General features: G+C 46.3%; 1 protein-coding gene across 3 annotated transcripts in view; it reads left to right on the forward strand.

Annotated features, from left to right (window-relative positions):
• The window catches only part of LOC124112258 (kinesin heavy chain-like), a 41,972-nt gene extending 23,115 nt beyond the window's left edge, over positions 1 to 18,857 (forward strand). For 2 of the 3 annotated variants that reach the window (XM_046472275.2, XM_046472277.2), the window contains 12 exons: positions 267 to 379; positions 1,935 to 2,052; positions 4,108 to 4,204; positions 4,377 to 4,494; positions 6,004 to 6,250; positions 6,643 to 6,713; positions 7,166 to 7,400; positions 7,806 to 7,938; positions 12,172 to 12,375; positions 14,244 to 15,197; positions 15,691 to 15,772; positions 16,152 to 18,857. In XM_046472275.2, coding sequence (XP_046328231.2) covers positions 267 to 379; positions 1,935 to 2,052; positions 4,108 to 4,204; positions 4,377 to 4,494; positions 6,004 to 6,250; positions 6,643 to 6,713; positions 7,166 to 7,400; positions 7,806 to 7,938; positions 12,172 to 12,375; positions 14,244 to 15,197; positions 15,691 to 15,772; positions 16,152 to 16,396 — 2,617 coding nt within the window. In that variant the 3' untranslated portion in view covers positions 16,397 to 18,857. The remainder of the gene's footprint in view (positions 1 to 266; positions 380 to 1,934; positions 2,053 to 4,107; positions 4,205 to 4,376; positions 4,495 to 6,003; positions 6,251 to 6,642; positions 6,714 to 7,165; positions 7,401 to 7,805; positions 7,939 to 12,171; positions 12,376 to 14,243; positions 15,198 to 15,690; positions 15,773 to 16,151) is intronic. The other variant, XM_046472276.2, reaches the window with a different exon arrangement.
• The last annotated feature ends 342 nt before the right edge of the window (positions 18,858 to 19,199 follow it).

The following is a 19,199-nucleotide window of genomic DNA, read 5'->3' on the forward strand; positions in this document are numbered from 1 at the left end:
ATCATAAACCATAATAGTCCAACACAGCCATCATTCATGGTGTACCTCAATTATCAACCATTATCATCAGCCATGCTCATTTGCATCAGTCTTAATGTTAATGCCATTTCTTGTCACGTCCACATCAAGAGTCAAATGCAACATTCAGAACAGCAAGTAGGCCAAAGTAAATAGAGTTTGGTACATACTTGTGTAGTTGTTTTTGGCACTGCATTTATATATGTTATCATCATATCTACAGATATTTGTTGTCTCATTTTCTGCAGATGTAACTCCTCTTCTCAGCTGAGTCGGCCATACACTGCTGATGATGCTCGCTCCCCCAAACATGTCCCGTACAGGAACTCCTTGCTTACCATGGTCCTCCGGGACAGTCTGGGTAGGTCATTTACTGTGGTCCTCCGGGACAGTCTGGGTAGGTTGTTTACCATGTCCTCCGGGACCGTCTGGGTAGGTCATTTACTGTGGTCCTCCAGGACAGCCTCGGTAGGTTATTTGGCATGTCCTCTGGGACAGTGTGGGTAGGTCGTTTACTATGTCCTCCGTGACAGTCTGGGTAGGTCATTTACCATGTCCTCCGGGACAGTCTGGGTAGGTCGTTTAGCATGTCCTCCGGGACAGTCTAGGTAGGTCATTTACCATGTCCTCTGGCACAGTCTGGGTAGGTCCGGGACAGTCTGGGTAGGTCGTTTACTGTGGTCCTCCGGGACAGTCTGGGTAGGTCATTTACTGTGGTCCTCCGGGACAGTCTGGGGAGGTCGTTTACCATGTCCTCTGGGAGAGTCTGGGTAGGTCATTTACTGTGGTCCTCCGGGACAGACTCGATAGGTCGTTTACCATGTCCTCCAGGACAGTGTGGGTAGGTCGTTTAGCATGTCCTCCGGGACAGTCTGGGTAGGTCGTTTACCATGTCCTCCGGGACAGTCTGGGTAGGTCGTTTACCATGTCCTCCAGGACAGTAAGGGTAGGTCATTTACCATGTCCTCCTGGACAGTCTGGGTAGGTCGTTTACTGTGGTCCTCTCGGACAAACTGGGTAGGTCGTTTACCATGTCCTCCGGGACAGTCTGGGTAGGTCGTTTACTGTGGTCCTCAGGGACAGTCTCCGTAGATTGTTTACTGTGGTCCTCCGGGACAGTCTCAGTGGACGTTTCCTGTGGTCCTTGGGACAGTCTCAGTAGGTCGTTTAATGTGGTCCTCGGAACAATCTCAGTATGTCGTTTACTGTGGTCCTCCGGGACAATCTCAGTAGGTCCTTTACTGTAGTCCTCGGGACAATCTCAGTAGGTCGTTTACTGTGGTCCTCCGAAAAGTCTCAGTAGGTCGTTTACTGTGGTCCTCAGGACAGTCTCAGTAGGTCGCTTACTGTGGTCCCCGGGACAGTCCCGGTAGGTCGTTTACTGTGGTCCTCCGGGACAATCTCAGTAGGTCGTTTACTGTAGTCCTCGGGACAATCTCAGTAGGTCGTTTACTGTGGTCCTCCGAAAAGTCTCAGTAGGTCGTTTACTGTGGTCCTCAGGACAGTCTCAGTAGGTCGCTTACTGTGGTCCCCGGGACAGTCCCGGGAGGTCGTTAACTGTCGTCTTCCGGGACAGTCTGGGTAGGTCGTTTACCATGTCCTCCGGGACAGTATGGGTAGGTTGTTTAGCATGTCCTCTGGGACAGTCTGGGTAGGTCGTTTACTGTGGTCCTCCGGGACAGTCTGGCAGGTCATTCACTCAAAATGACAGAGTTTATGAGCCTATTTCTACATACACATAGTCCTGTTGCCATTTGGCAACCATTTGATTTGGTGGTCCCATATTTCAAAGTAAACAACGCGGCATGGGCTCGTTTCGTGCTTTAACACATATGTAGTGCATTATTTTTCACTTTCCAGCTGGACTATTGCTGATGTGATTTCGAGATGTTTTATGTTTTGGCACTGTATTACAGGAGGTAACTGTCAGACTGCCATGATTGCCACCATCTCCCTGGAGGTTCAGAATATTGGAGAATCTCTATCCACCTGCCGCTTTGCCCAGCGGGTGGCCTGTATCGCCAATCATGCTATGTGAGTAGATGCACAGAAAGAAAGTAGTTCTTTAAGGGATATTCCACTGAAAATTAACATTAATTGTACGAAAAGTAACAACACTAAGATCATGATTGCGACACCTTGCACATTCTCATGTAAACAATTATAAGACATATTCAGTGAGAAACTTCACATTTTCCAATTACCTGGAGGCCGCCATGTTAGGTCGACCTGTGATGCCATCAACCCACCAATGTGAACTTCAAAGATCAATGTCTTGTGTTAGGAGTTTGGGAGAGAGTTACCTCCCATGAACTTGAAACCTGGCAAAAAAACTCTGCAAGATTTATAGTCAGTTAACTCTCTTGCCTCAGGAAGATGATGCTTGCTGTAAAGAGCAACTATGCTTGTCATAAAAGGCGATTTACGGGATCGGGTGGTCAGGCTCGCTGACTTGGTTGATGCATGTCATCGTATCCCAATTGCATGGATCGATGCTTATGATCACTGGATTGTCTGGTCCACACTGGATTAGTTACAGATGCCGTCATATGGCTGGAATATTGCTGAGTGAGAGTCATTCCAGTTTCCTTATTTATGAACTTTGAGTAAGGATTCCAGCTCGAACATGAAAAACTATTAGTTTTCCAAAACAAGATGGCGTCCCTCACAAAGCCACAACCAGTTTTTGTTTTCAACCTGGAATCCTTATTCAAAGTTCACTTTCAACATATTTAAAGTGTATGTTTTGGTGGAAAGTGTTTTAGGAAGAGATTGGTATGAAGATATGGTGAATATCATCTGTAGTCAATAAGATGTAGAACAGCACTGTAAATCCTACAGTACACATTGGCCGACTTTTCTAATGAGATGATCCATAGACCCAAGTAGTGACATCTATTGAAGCTGTTATGGTAACTGCAGCTGAGGGTGGTATGTCTGCAGGGTTTTACATGAATTCGTTATATTTGTTCTTTTTCAACATAGTGAAGGTTCTAATGAGATCCGGCCATACCAAACAATGTCAAAGTTTAAATTTCTAGGTACGCATTTAATACTTTCTAACCAGTTGGAACACCAGTTTAGAAGATTGGTCCCCAACAACCTGTGCTTGTCTTAAGAAATGACCCAATGGAACTGCTGGTCAGGCTTGGTCTCTTGGTTGATTGCATGTCATCGTATCCCAATTGCGTAGGTTGATGCTCATGGGATCAATCACTGGATTGTCTGATTCAAACTCAGTTATTGACAGACTGCTGTCATTTAGCTGGAATAGTGCATTAAACAAACAATAATAAGTAATAATCCTTACACGTTAATAGTTTTGATTAGGAGGCTCAGACTTCAAGTCACTGATAATGTTTTTTCTTAAATTTCATGTAGAATGTTGAATGTTTTCTGTGACCTTTGGGACGCTGTTTAGGCTAAAAAAATAATATTCTTGTTCTCAGGCACCGCATGCATCATCATAAAGTCTGACTCATGTTTCATTTTTATTTCAATTTTTTTTTAAATATGTATACCAGTGAATCAGTAAATATTCTCGTCTTGAAAACATGACCCCGGCAGTGAAATGCTGCAATACTAAAACTAACGCGATCCAATATAGCGTGCAGTAACTTCCCTTTACGTGCACACTGCCTTACTGTGTATCTCAGGTTATTGTCATGGCGGCACTATTTATGTACTGTATAGCAGACAATGCTTCCTATGGAGAGATTAAGATTATTAGCTACATGTGTATTTGTAAAATAAGCCAGAAAAAAACAATCAGCAGTTCACACAATTTGATATCAAATCAAGGCTCATTGTATGCGTGTATTATGCACAAATACTGTACTCATCAAAGAATTCATTATGTCGGGAGGCCATATCCCAGGTTGATTTGACACAACTGTTTATTTGGCTACATACTAGTTTGAACAAGTAACAAAAAAACAAAAACACCTCCAATCCACACTATATTTTCAAAAAAACATTGCCTTAGAACCAATTCTTTTCTTTTTTTTAAGCATTATATATTTTGTGCATGTATTTAAGCAGGTTGCATTGACTTTTATGCTTTATGGTGTATTGACGTTTTGCTTGCAGGCGTAATGAGGAAATTGATGATCGAACTCTGATCAAGAGGCTGAAGAAGAGAGTAGCAGAACTGGAGGCGGAGATTGCCTTTATGAGATTGAACAAGGTTCGAACGCAGGATGTAGATACTTATAAATATTGTATAATTTTTAATATGAAATTAATCATAGTTTGCATTTTCCGTTGGGTGGGTGAATTGTCAATAAATGGAATCATATTTAGAATATATCATAAAGGCTTAGAAATTTGTTGATGACTTATTGGTTGTTCTGTGTCAGGAGACTGAGTGTACAGATGAAATGATGAGCAGCAAGCTGACTGATGAGGATAAAATACACTGTGCACGGGTAGTGCATGAATATCTCGGGGGCCGTCTCACTGACCCTGTCACAGCAGGTAGGTCACACACAGTGTAGTGCATGAATATCTAGGGGCCGCCTCACTGACCCTGTCACAGCAGGTAGGTCACACACAATGTAGTGCATGAATATCTCGGGGGCCGTCTCACTGACCCTGTCACAGCAGGTAGGTCACACACAGTGTAGTGCATGAATATCTAGGGGCCGCCTCACTGACCCTGTCACAGCAGTCACATGCAATGTAGTGCATGAATATCTCGGGGGCCGTCTCACTGACCCTGTCACAGCAGGTAGGTCACACACAGTGTAGTGCATGAATATCTCGGGGGCCGTCTCACTGACCCTGTCACAGCAGGTAGGTCACACACAATGTAGTGCATGAATATCTCGGGGGCCGTCTCACTGACCCTGTCACAGCAGGTAGGTCACACACAATGTAGTGCATGAATATCTCGGGGGCCGTCTCACTGACCCTGTCACAGCAGGTAGGTCACACAGTGTAGTGCATGAATATCTCGGGGGCCGTCTCACTGACCCTGTCACAGCAGGTAGGTCACACACAATGTAGTGCATGAATATCTCGGGGGCCGTCTCACTGACCCTGTCACAGCAGGTAGGTCACACACAATGTAGTGCATGAATATCTCGGGGGCCGTCTCACTGACCCTGTCACAGCAGGTAGGTCACACACAATGTAGTGCATGAATATCTCGGGGCCGTCTCACTGACCATGTCACAGCAGTCACATGCAATGTAGTGCATGAATATCTCGGGGCCGTCTCACTGACCCTGTCACAGCAGATAGGTCACACGCAATGTAGTGCATGAATATCTCGGGGGCCGTCTCACTGACTCTGTCACAGCAGTCACATGCAATGTAGTGCATGAATATCTCGGGGCCGTCTCACTGACCATGTCACAGCAGTCACATGCAATGTAGTGCATGAATATCTCGGGGCCGTCTCACTGACCATGTCACAGCAGTCACATGCAATGTAGTGCATGAATATCTCGGGGCCATCTCACTGACCCTGTCACAGCAGATAGGTCACACGCAATGTAGTGCATGAATATCTCGGGGGCCGTCTCACTGACCCTGTCACAGCAGTCACACTCAATGTAGTGCATGAATATCTCGGGGGCCGTCTCACTGACTCTGTCACAGCAGTCACATGCAATGTAGTGCATGTAGGAAGGTCACACGCTGGGACATACAGTAGCATTGTGATGGTATGTGGAGAAGCTTTACTTTCCAACACTGCAGTTTTCCGACACCTCCAACTCATCCGCCATTTTCTGTTTCATATTTTTCTTGGGAAATTGTGAGGGAGGTTAAAAAATTAATCACCCAGTATTATTACTAAAAATGGAGGTAACACTTAGCTATGCATTGATAATTTGATCAGTTGACACACCCCAAGGTTATGGTGACCCCCACCCACACTCAGAAATTATTTTCTCGCTTGTCTTGTTGTTCATGAATTTGGTTTGTAAAATCAGATTTCATTGGAATCATGGGAAATCATCAGCGTCATCTACATTCCAGGCATTACCGATCCCTACAAGTTCCGGGAATGTCTACGTCTGCTGAAGAAGATGGTGCTAAGCGGCTACTTCAAATCCGATTCCAGTTCTGGATCAAGAAGCAGTCCAGGAAAGGGTCCGAGGAACTTCAACGGAAGGACAGATGACAACTCAGTGCAGATTCTACGCATCGACCATGACAGCACCGACACTGGCAACATCACATACGACAATACGGATGATGCTAATACTAATGCAGTCATTTCCAGGTATATAGCCTGTGGTTCAGTCAAGAGCTAATATTTTATAAGCACGATAATTGTACTATGGTACTACATGTATTTTGGATAACAAATTACATTGGGTATTACAACTAAACTTAGAATCATCCACCTGAACTATAAGCATCCAATATTTCATTGCTTTCTTTGATAATAATAAACTACTCAAAATAAGTTAAAGAGCACCCACAATTGGAAGGCTGTGTGTTCCTAGACCCACCAGCCATGGCGGATTAACTAAGGTAATTCTTTTGAGTAGTATATATTAAACAGATATATTTAAGCGTAAGCGTTTGTCTAGACTTTAGGCAACAGCTGTCAGGTGAACTGCAGAGCCCTCTGAGAGGTCCCACCTCCTGTTCATTCTCTTCTCTCTACAGTCCTCCAATGAAGCCAGGCCAAGCGTGGGGTGAGAGTCTGATGCCACGTACTCCAGATTTTAATGACCGAGGTATATCTAGTACACCACAATGTATTACTAAGGCGACTATGCTTGTCGTAAGAGGCGACTAACAGGATCGGGTGGTCAGGCTTGTTGACTTGGTTGATGCATGTCATCGATCCCAATTACGTGGATCGATGCGCATGATATTAATCACTGTCTGTTCCAGACTTGATTATTTACAGACCACCGTTATATAGCTGGAATATTGCTGAGTGCGGCATTAAACAACAAACCAACCAACCTCTCAATGCAGTTTTTGCCCAATTTATTCACTAACGCTAAAAGGGAGGCACTACTAAAAGATAACGCCATTGAAATAGTAACAGGTTTGATTAATGTAAAATATATGTTCAACAAGATCAGCAGTTTGGTGTCAATAACGTTACGATGCTACAGTAAAAACATATTCACCTTAGTCTGTTCCACATAATCACGCCTAAACTGACCTTGACCTTCAGTGAAGAAAGCTTCGATCGGGACCTCCCCTCACCGACCAGTCACAGCAGACTCCATCACCAGCAACAACTCGAAGTATACGTCACCATACGAGCGGAAGCGTGAACGTGAGATCCACCGCCTCAGTCGCCGGATCAACAAGCTGCAGTCGAGTTACGAGAGCAAGGAGAACGAGCTGAATGACCTCCAGCACAACGTGGAGCTGCAGGAACTCGAGGTCATGGAGTCGGGGCTCAAGTGAGACATAGATTCATCACCTCAGTTGATCTGTTGTCAAACACTCAGGTTTTTTCTCAGTCAGTCAGTCCTGGATTCAGGGCTGAAGTAGATCTGCATTCATGTCAATCATTCATCTTAGTTCAGTTAAAATTAGGCTTCCTGAAAATATTTTAGTTTTAATATTTTTTGTGTAAATCTATAAACAGAACCTACTCAAGAATGTCGATTGGGATACAGTCACTCTGTGGTCAGACATTGACAGACATTGGCTATTGTGCATTAGTGACTCAGCCCAGACTTTTGACATGGTTTGAGATTTTATGAGGGCTTCAATCAATCAGGGATTTTCACTGAAGTGAGTTGCTCATACTTTTACTTCAGTGATGTCAGTTGCCTCTACTTACACGGAGTGTTGTCCTTCAGGGCCAAGGTTGATGTCACCAAGGACCAGATCAGCCACCAGCAGGCCTACATCATTCAGCTGCGGGACACGGAGGCTGACCCGGGACTGGTGGAGCAGGAGAAGCTGGTGGAGAGACAGCTCAGGAAAAGACAGGTGAGGTGGAGGGAGAGACAGGTGGGGTGGAGGGAGAGACAGGTGAGGTGGAGGGAGAGACAGGTTGGGTGGAGGGAGAGACAGGTGGGGTGGAGGGAGAGGCAGGATGGGTGTAGAGAGAGACAGGTGGGGTGGAGGGAGAGACAGGTGGGGTGGAGAGAGAGACAGGTGAGGTGGAGGGAGAGACAGGTGAGGTGAAGGGAAAGACAGGTGGGGTGGAGGGAGAGACAGGTGAGGTGGAGGGAGAGACAGGTGAGGTGGAGGGAGAGACAGGTGAGGTGGAGGGAGAGACAGGTGGGGTGGAGGGAGAGACAGGTGGGGTGGAGGGAGAGACAGGTGAGGTGAAGGAAAAGACAGGTGAGGTGGAGGAAGAGACAGGTGGGGTGAAGGGAGAGACAGATGGGGTGGAGGGAGAGACAGGTGGGGTGGAGGGAGAGACAGGTGAGGTGGAGGAAGAGACAGGTGGGGTGGAGGGAGAGACAGGTGGGGTGGAGGGAGAGACAGGTGAGGTGGAGGGAGAGACAGGTGGGGTGGAGGGAGAGACAGGTGAGGTGGAGGGAGAGACAGGTGGGGTGGAGGAAGAGACAGGTGAGGTGGAGGGAGAGACAGGTGAGGTGAAGGGAAAGACAGGTGGGGTGGAGGGAGAGACAGGTGAGGTGGAGGGAGAGACAGGTGAGGTGGAGGGAGAGACAGGTGAGGTGGAGGGAGAGACAGGTGGGGTGGAGGGAGAGACAGGTGAGGTGGAGGGAGAGACAGGTGAGGTGAAGGGAAAGACAGGTGGGGTGGAGGGAGAGACAGGTGAGGTGGAGGGAGAGACAGGTGAGGTGGAGGGAGAGACAGGTGGGGTGGAGGGAGAGACAGGTGAGGTGGAGGGAGAGACAGGTGGGGTGGAGGAAGAGACAGGTGAGGTGGAGGGAGAGACAGGTGGGGTGGAGGAAGAGACAGGTGAGGTGGAGGGAGAGACAGGTGGGGTGGAGGGAGAGACAGGTGAGGTGGAGGGAGAGACAGGTGGGGTGGAGGGAGATACAGGTGGGGTGGAGGGAGAGACAGGTGGGGTGGAGGGAGAGACAGGTGAGGTGGAGGGAGAGACAGGTGAGGTGAAGGGAGAGACAGGTGGGGTGGAGGGAGAGACAGGTGAGGTGGAGGGAGAGACAGGTGGGGTGGAGGGAGAGACAGGTGAGGTGGAGGGAGAGACAGGTGAGGTGGAGGAAGAGACAGGTGGGGTGAAGGGAGAGACAGATGGGGTGGAGGGAGAGACAGGTGGGGTGGAGGGAGAGACAGATGGGGTGGAGGAAGAGACAGGTGGGGTGGAGGGAGAGACAGGTGGGGTGGAGGGAGAGACAGGTGGGGTGGAGGGAGAGACAGGTGGGGTGGAGGGAGAGACAGGTGAGGTGGAGGAAGAGACAGGTGGGGTGGAGGGAGAGACAGGTGGGGTGGAGGGAGAGACAGGTGAGGTGAAGGGAGAGACAGGTGGGGTGGAGGGAGAGACAGGTGGGGTGGAGGGAGAGACAGGTGAGGTGGAAGGAGAGACAGGTGGGATGGAGGGAGAGACGGGTGGGGTGGAGGGAGAGACAGGTGAGGTGAAGGGAGAGACAGGTGGGGTGGAGGGAGAGACGGGTGGGGTGGAGGGAGAGACGAGTGGGGTCGAGGGAGAGACAGGTGGGGTGAAGGGAGAGACAGGTGGGGTGGAGGGAGAGACAGGTGAGGTGAAGGGAGAGACAGGTGGGGTGGAGGGAGAGACAGGTGGGGTGAAGGGAGAGACAGGTGGGGTGGAGGGAGAGACAGGTGGGGTGGAGGGAGATACAGGTGGGGTGGAGGGAGAGACAGGTGGGGTGGAGGGAGAGACAGGTGGGGTGGAGGGAGAGACAGGTGAGGTGAAGGGAGAGACAGGTGGGGTGGAGGGAGAGACAGGTGAGGTGGAGGGAGAGACAGGTGGGGTGGAGGGAGAGACAGGTGGGGTGGAGGAAGAGACAGGTGAGGTGAAGGGAGAGACAGTTGGGGTGGAGGGAGAGACAGGTGGGGTGGAGGAAGAGACAGGTGAGGTGAAGGGAGAGACAGGTGGGGTGGAGGGAGGGAGAGACAGGTGAGGTGAAGGGAGATACAGGTGGGGTGGAGGGAGAGACAGGTGAGGTGAAGGGAGATACAGGTGGGGTGGAGGGAGATACAGGTGAGGTGAAGGGAGAGACAGGTGGGGTGGAGGAAGAGACAGGTGAGGTGAAGGGAGAGACAGTTGGGGTGGAGGGAGAGACAGGTGGGGTGGAGGAAGAGACAGGTGAGGTGAAGGGAGAGACAGGTGGGGTGGAGGGAGGGAGAGACAGGTGAGGTGAAGGGAGATACAGGTGGGGTGGAGGGAGGGGGGGTGGAGGGAGGGACAGACAGGTGAGGTGAAGGGAGATACAGGTGGGGTGGAGGGAGAGACAGGTGGGGTGGAGGGAGAGACAGGTGAGGTGAAGGGAGAGACAGGTGGGGTGGAGGGAGAGACAGGTGGGGTGCAGGGAGAGACAGTTGGGGTGCAGGGGGAGACAGTTAGGGTGCAGGGAGAGACAGTTAGGGTGGAGGGAGAGACAGTTGGGATGTAGGGAGAGACAGTTGGGGTGCAGGGGGAGACAGTTAGGGTGCAGGGAGAGACAGTTAGGGTGGAGGGAGAGACAGTTGGGGTGTAGGGAGAGACAGTTGGGGTGCAGGGGGAGACAGTTAGGGTGCAGGGAGAGACAGTTAGGGTGGAGGGAGAGACAGTTGGGATGTAGGGAGAGACAGTTGGGGTGCAGGGAGAGACAGGTGTAGGTGTAGACAGGTGGGGTGCAGGGAGAGACAGGTAGGGTGCAGGGAAAGACAGTTGGGGTGCAGGGAGAGACAGTTGGGGTGGAGGGAGAGACAGTTGGGTTGCAGGGAGAGACAGGTGGGGTGGAGGAAGAGACAGTTAGGGTGCAGGGAGAGACAGGTGTAGGTGTAGACAGGTGGGGTGCAGGGAGAGACAGTTGTAGGTGTAGACAGGTGGGGTGCAGGGAGAGACAGTTAGGGTGCAGGGAGAGACAGTTGGGGCGGAGGGAGAGACAGTTGGGTTGCAGGGAGAGACAGGTGAGGTGGAGGAAGAGACAGTTAGGGTGCAGGGAGAGACAGGTGTAGGTGTAGACAGGTGGGGTGCAGGGAGAGACAGGTGTAGGTGTAGACAGGTGGGGTGCAGGGAGAGACAGGTGGGGTGCAGGGAGAGACAGTTGGGGTGCAGGGGGAGACAGTTGGGGTGCAGGGAGAGACAGTTGGGTGCAGGGAGAGACAGTTGGGGTGGAGGGAGAGACAGTTGGGGTGTAGGGAGAGACAGGTGGGGTGTAGGGAGAGACAGTTAGGGTGCAGGGAGAGACAGTTAGGGTGCAGGGAGAGACAGTTGGGGTGGAGGGAGAGACAGTTGGGATGCAGGGAGAGACAGTTAGGGTGGAGGGAGAGACAGTTGGGGTGCTGGGAGAGACAGTTGGGGTGGAGGGAGAGACAGTTGGGGTGCAAGGGGAGACAGTTGGGATGCAGGGAGAGAGAGTTAGGGTGGAGGGAGAGACAGTTGGGGTGCAGGGAGAGACAGTTAGGGTGGAGGGAGAGACAGTTAGGGTGGAGGGAGAGACAGTTGGGGTGCAGGGAGAGACAGTTAGGGTGGAGGGAGAGACAGTTAGGTTGGAGGGAGAGACAGTTGGGGTGTAGGGAGAGACAGGTGGGGTGCAGGGAGAGACAGTTAGGGTGGAGGGAGAGACAGTTAGGGTGGAGGGAGAGACAGTTGGGGTGGAGGGAGAGACAGTTGGGGTGCAGGGAGAGACAGTTAGGGTGGAGGGAGAGACAGTTGGGGCGCAGGGAGAGACAGTTGGGATTCAGGATTCAAAAACAATGTATGTCATAATGAAGTGTCTCAAACAGTACATTGTGGCACTGGGGTCCACTTAGCCTATTCCATTGACTGGGGCAGCAAGAGAGTAGTGATACTGCATGATTTCAGTGTAAACCAATATCACCAGGTCCCGCCAAATATACTTCCTTTAGCATAACTGATAGTAAACATTGTTTATTCTGTGCTAAACAGAATGTATGTACATGTACATACTCTTTGAAGACAAAAGCCAACAGAACAGTTATACAGGTTGTGTTGTGTCGACACGTGCTTCATTATTGAGAGAGTTATCTCCCCTTTGACTACACAGTAAGGTCATATGTATTTTCTTTCCTGTAACTGAAATTATGTTTTATTGATATTAGGCAAAATTTGAGAAGAAGATTGAAGGTATAGAACAGAGGAAGGCCCACATCCTAAGAAAAGATGTGGAATCCCCGGAGTTGCCGAGAACTCCTTCCAAAGTGGGCATTGAGGAGAAGTTTGGCCAGTACAAGAAGCGTGATGGCTCCCTCAACACCCGGCAGGTGTTCAACATGCTCAAGCAGGAGGAGAAGAAGAGACAGAAGGTAACACAATTATTATTATTATTTGTTATTGGCTTTGGAAAGCAGTAGTGAAGGAGGCTATTTGTGAAAAAGGCTGGAAAACATAAATAAAGGAAGTAAATATAAAAAATTGGAAAATGAATTCTCTTTCTGCACACAACAGTGTCATAACTACCAGTTTTGCTTATAAATCCTTTCCATTCCCAAAAGGTATTAAAATGTAATGATCTTACGGGTTTCCTAACGCCAGTGTTTCTTTTGGAGAAGATCCAATCCGGGATTAAACGTAATGAAATATGAGCTCTCATAACTCCAGACCCTTTTCCTCCAAGGAGTGCCAGGCATTTATATACATTTAGTTTTTCAGTCATGTGTATAGATTAATATCTTCAAAAATTGTACATGTCAAAAAAGCAAAACTGTGTCATTGGACCAGGGAAAGTTGTGTCTAATAAATTCATAATATTAATAGCTATAACAGCTTAGCTATTGTTAAAGATAACAATGAGGCTTCTATTTCTGAGCTATATTTAGTGGCTACAGTGGACTCTTGTTAGTCTACATGTTGTTCTGTAGGATAAGATTTAGCCGGATAAATGAAAACCCCAATATCTTAAGGTGGCTGAGTTCTGTGTTGTATGCATCATATCCAAATAAATCCAAACAAATCCAGTGTTTCAACTGGCAGACCAACAAACAAATCCAGTGTTCCAGCTGCCAGACCCACAAACAAATCCAGTGTTACAGCTGACAGACACACAAACAAATCCAGTGTTATAGCTGACAGACACACAAACAAATCCAGTGTTACAGCTGGAATCAAACACACATGGTTATCATCGGTTGAGTTCTCCATCTAGCAAACACTCCATCCAGGAATGACATAATATATGTTTCCAGAGAGTTCATTCTAGTCCTGAGTCCTTGGCATGGGAGTTTCAGCACTAATTCTTTTGGAGAGATAATTGTAATTTAAGTTGTTTGTCTTCTATATGTAGCCAATCAGGCATTTATCTAGTATTCAGAACTAAGTGTCCTTGGCAGACAAATTGGGGAAAAAACATAACTTTGTTCAAAATTGTTTTTTTCTTAAAGTCCTTATTTTCAGAAATTCAGGGGAATTTAATATTTCATTCAATGCTGTTATCAGTAAAATAGGGTGGTCACGACTACAAAGCAATGAGATTTGTTTACTATAATAACATGTATTGGCAAATCTCTAATTTGGAAATTTTTACTGACATTTGCTTCAAACTTGGGGCATAATAATTGCCTCTGGGCAGATCTAGATAAATCCCCGCCAATAGTGTTTTTAACTGAAAATGATGAAAATTAGGGTTTATGTATCACAAATAGAGAAATCAGCTCAGCTCATTTTTTGTACGATGTCACATAAAATCGTCTGTTCCACATTTGACTAAATTGAATAATTTGGTTCAGTTCTGCAACTCTGCATAATCATTGCTCATATTTTCCATCACTGGATTACAGGCTGCTTTGTTAGATCCCAGTTGGGATTCCTGGCTATATGTCCCCAGCAACCAATGCTGGTCGTAAGAGACGAGCAAATGGATCAGGTGGTCAGACTCGGTGACTTGGTTGATGGTGTATCATCGTACCCCAATGGCATGGATTGTTGCTCACAATATTGATCACTGGTTTGTCTGTCCAAACTCGATTATCTACAGGCCACAGTCTTTTAGCTTGAATATTGCTGAGTGCAGAGTTAAACAACACAGCTGTAATATGACTGACTGACTGACTGACTGACTGACTGACTCACTGACTCACTGACTCAACCACTCACTCACTCACTCACTCATTCACTCACTCACTCACTCACTCACTCACTCACACACTCACCTTAACATGTGTATTTTACTTGACAGGCTCAAACCGAGATCGAACGAGAGAAGATTCTGACAGTGAGTCGCCAGCTCGAGGTGCGGGAAGCTGCCACCAGACAGAAACTCAAGGAGCTGAAGCAGATGATCCGCCAGTCACATGACAACAAGGAGCAAACGGACACCGACCTGAATCACGATGAGCAGAATAGCAGAAGAACATTTCATGAAATGAAGACTCAGGTCTCCAGTACTTTTAATGGAACCCGTCTAACTGAGGAATGTCATGAAAGAGGTGATAACCTTGAAAAGAAAGGATCACGGAACAATGGAGGTAACGCGGAGAAGAATAGCGATAAAGACAATCAGGTTCATTCCATGCTAAACAATAGAATCTCGAGACCAGTGTCAGGGAAGAGCATTCAGTCTGTGACTGTTCCTGATGGTAGCTTCTACACCCAGAGGAAGACATCGACAGGTGTGGCTTCACGGTGGGACTCAGCATATTCCACAAGGCCATCCACCGCGGAAACTCGACCAGCTACTGCCGATACCATGTCTATAGGACAATCCCCACCTGATGGGCTTTCATTAAACAGTCTTTCACAAGCCTTTAACCCAGACTTGAAATCCGTGTTTGAATCCAATGATCTTCCAGGGAATAACATTCCTAGTGAACAGTCTTGCCAGACACATGACGAACCATTTGCGACCTACATGCCCAGTGAGTACGTGCACGGCATGGCAAATGGGGATAAGTTTGATGCAAGGAGGATGGAGTTGTCCTCCAAGACCTTTGAGACTGCATTGTCTTCCATGTTGGATAAGGAAGAGACGGTTCGCTACTCGGAAGAGTATTACAACCAGTTCGCACGGTCAGGTAAACGAAAACATGGTAGCCCGAGTCGCAAGCAGACGTCCAACAAACATGGTCATGTTCATACCAGCAACACTGACGATGCAACAAAGATGCTCATGGCTTGGGGTCCTGAGGCTAAGGTTGGTGATGGTGTATTTCTGACCTATTTTTCTGAGCCAGACAGGATTTATTTTTGGTCAGAAGAAAGATTTTTATTCAATTAACATATAATCACCATTTCTTACGAACAGTGATAAAATCGTGTGGGGTTTTTCAGTTCACCTAATTGTAAAACAGAGTTAGCCCAAACAAAACAGTCAATATATTTTTTTACATTAAACCAGCTACAAAAATGTGATAAGGACTTTTGCTCACTTGCCACGATGTCATATGATTTGATTGGGATAATGCTAGGACTTGCTGTCCACTCCAATTACTCTCATGAGCATGAGAATGTCTGAGGCTAGTCAGGCAAAGGACAGGAGCAAATGAGGTGGTAAAGTCACTCCCAAAACGAAGCTATGATGGCAAATGGATCCAGGGTAATTATCAAAATAGAAGGGAGACATAACATGCTGGCTTACCAAAGATGACCCATACCCTGTGGAGTCACAGTTGTATTTTCTACTTCAGGGATCATCTGTGGGGGCCAAACTTGCCATGTTCCTGGAGGACATTTGTAGCTCCCCTGACACCAGAACCACAGGTAACCATGGTAACTGGATCTCATATTCTGTTTCTAAGTTTCTATGTTGTTGGTATAAGATTGTTAGGAGGTCATAACTTAATAAATTGATTTTGATAAGAAAAACTTTAGGTAAAATTGTGATTCATTCATTCATGCCTGTTTGAAAATGCAAGATGATTGTTAACAGACAAACAATCATAAATGAGAGACAAACCAGGGGTCCTGAACGATAAATTAACAATAGCTGATTTGCTGAATCGAGGCCAAGTTGATTTCGTGATGGCCATGTTTCCATTACCACATAGGTAACCCTGATCTAGCAGGTTCGTGTGTAATTTATGTTTAACACTGGTTCGTGTCCGATAAATTAAAAAGTTGTCCATAACGTTCATATTCCTCCCAACAGCTAAGTCGTCTTCCAAGTCAAACTCCAGCGACCGCTTTACAAGTCGTCTGGAGCAGTTCCAGTCTTCCCCCGTACAAAACGTGTCCAGCAGTCGCCAGAAGATCAAGGCTCTACCGGACACAGAGAGGGAGTCGGCCTACATGAGCAAGGCAGAGACGGAGAGACACCGTATTGCGAAAATCAGGAAAGCAAGACAGGCAGCAGAAGTTATACAGAAGGCCTGGCGGCAACACCATCAAAAATAATCCTGGCGATCAGGATATTTATTGTTCAGCTTTTTCTATCTATGTACTGAAAGACTATTTGAAGAAAAAACATCCCTACAACTTGACTGCACTGGTCACAAATCAAGTAAATGGGTACAACACTGACAGCGGACTGTAGGATAGTAGGTTTTATCATGAAAAATTGTGTAATATGATTGGATGGTTATTTTTAGCATAGTGTCATGCGAACTAGGCTCACAGGAAAACTATGATGGCGAATAGGTCCAGGGTACTCATTATAATAGAATTGAGATAAGATAGGCCGGAAGGAAAGTTACAGCCAGACTAAGGAAGGATGGTGGAATTAATTGTCCATCAGATTCTAGGGAAAGGCTGTGAGATCATGTGGGTTTATTCAAATAGCAGACGATGACACACATCACCACCAGCAAACAGGGACATGAGTATGACCGAGTCTTGTCTTTACGAGGTATTTTATCTGTGAAATGTAGTTTAGGAGTGATGAGTAGCTTCCAGTATACCTTCTTTTTGCTAACTGTATGTTTTTGTACTTGTACTTTTTTTAGAACTTTACAACTTTAATTTTACAGGTGTTGTTGTTTGCCACTGTGTTAACCATACCTAGGGCTTGCTTGCTAGCACTCACATTTTTCATTGCATTTTAGTTATCTGGTTAGATCAAAAGGGTCAAGTACTTAAAGAATGGCAGATGTGGAACAAAACCATCAGAGTGCCAGAGATTTTGAAAGATCTTTAAAAATCCAATGGCAAATATAAGTTGCCAGTTTGTCTCCAAGAAGTCAATGAGAAATGCACAGGGGTGGGAAATCTTTATAAACTAGTGGTCAGCAGTTGTTATCAAAACAGTAGTAAAGAATGGTGGCATTATATATATATCCCCAATGCAGGGTACTGTTAGTGTCTGTAGTTGCTGTATGTACAGAGGTATTCCTCCATGGGTGAGTGAGTGAATGTTGTTCGATGCCACAGTCGGCAGTATTCCAGCTGTATCAGGGCGACCTGAAAAGAATGGGGTCTGACCTTGCAAACCAGTGAATGAGGCATGTGATGATGTGAACAACCCATACCATCAGGGCACAATGACATGCAAGCAGCTAACTACTGATCCCCACTTTACTCCTCTTCTTTACAGTATATTTATCCTTTCTACTCATCTTCCAGTATTGTAGTAACAGCTATTCACCATGGAGTTGCGATCATATTTCCTGCTGATTCAGGCGGACAGCAAACAGATGACCTTCTGGGGTTGTCAACATCCAGGTGATGATAAAAAGTGTGAAGGCGCTATATTCGCCATCAGCAAAACTATTATTTCATGTCACAGATGAAACCTCACAAATATGAGATGTTTTTTTGCCATGACAGTATTAACAATCTATATTTGTTGAATAAAATTTAAATCAACAAATAAGGCATTTTGAGATGGATTATTTGAGCCCACTTAACATCTGGATCAACTGAACACAATGAGTTACTCATGGATTATGGTGACAAATTCAAAAACACATTTGCCACCCAAGTGAATTTCTGGCGAGTGTTAAGCCACAAATGCCAATATTCCATCCATATCAGCCTGTAAACACTGGAGTCTAGGAACTGCAGCCACTTGATCCAAATGTTGACTTTTACGACAAGCATGGAGTACCAAGGACCTTTCCTGACCTTGATCTGAGGACACTTGAGAAGGTGAAGGATGACTAAAATGAGATTTAACATAGCATTCAAGATTATTGCACTTGTATTGTGATGTTGTTGTACTCGTCTGGACTAATGCTATTGTTTTAATAGTGCCACTGAGACCACAGTTTAACATTATTACCGGTACCCCACCCACAATATACTTACTCACAGCGGACTAGCCCTTGTTTCATCACCTTAATGCCGAATGCCAGGCAGGGTAACAAGTACCATCTATAACATCTTTTGGTATCACGCAGCCAGGGATCAAACACAGACAATCCACTCTCCAGGTAGATGGTCTGTTGACTAGGCCACTGAGGCAGCTCACCTTAGAAGGATTCATGTATGGAAGTTGGCTAGACAAGGGAGCTTGGGGACACAGAAGTGTAACACAGTGCTTAATGTGACAAACAATTGACCAATAAGAATTGGGCAAGTCTATGAAATATTGAACAAGCACTAGTTTCAAAGAGAGAAACAACAGTAAACTGAGTTCACTTGCGTTTGATACATTTATTCTTGTAACAACATCTATGACAAAATTGAGTCACCACCCTCCTCATAAACAAGTAATGTAGAACACTATTAAATACAGTGACATTGTATAGATGTCACAACTAGCAGACACATGGATATAATCCCTGCAGTAGGCGACCTGTCGCTTAAAGTAAATGCATGATTAGGACCCTCAAGTCAACACAGCTGTAGAAAAGCTGTATGTTTACATTAATATAACTATTCGACGTAATAAGCGCCCCCGGCAATATTTGCTAATATATCGGCTACCAAAAAATACCAACCCTTCCGATTGATCAATGTACACAAGACTTATTTATTTGTGTGTTATATGCACCCTTAATTATGGGCAATGAAATTCTGGAAAAATATATATGTCTTATATGAACATTTCAGGCTATCAGCATAAACCACAAGATTTACGATCTTTCAACTCTGTTGTTTTTTACCAAAATAAAGTTCTAATGAGAGACCCCTATTTCTAATTTTGAGAGCTCCCTGGGCGCTTATTATGTCGAATACAGTATATGACAATGCAAGTTTTATTGATGTGCAACATACATTTTGATTCTCCCTTAATTTGATATCACATCTGTCGAAGACA

This window comes from Haliotis rufescens, unplaced genomic scaffold, assembly GCF_023055435.1.
Source record: "Haliotis rufescens isolate VD_foot unplaced genomic scaffold, xgHalRufe1.0.p SCAF_6, whole genome shotgun sequence".
NCBI classification, from domain to species: Eukaryota; Metazoa; Mollusca; class Gastropoda; order Lepetellida; family Haliotidae; genus Haliotis; species Haliotis rufescens.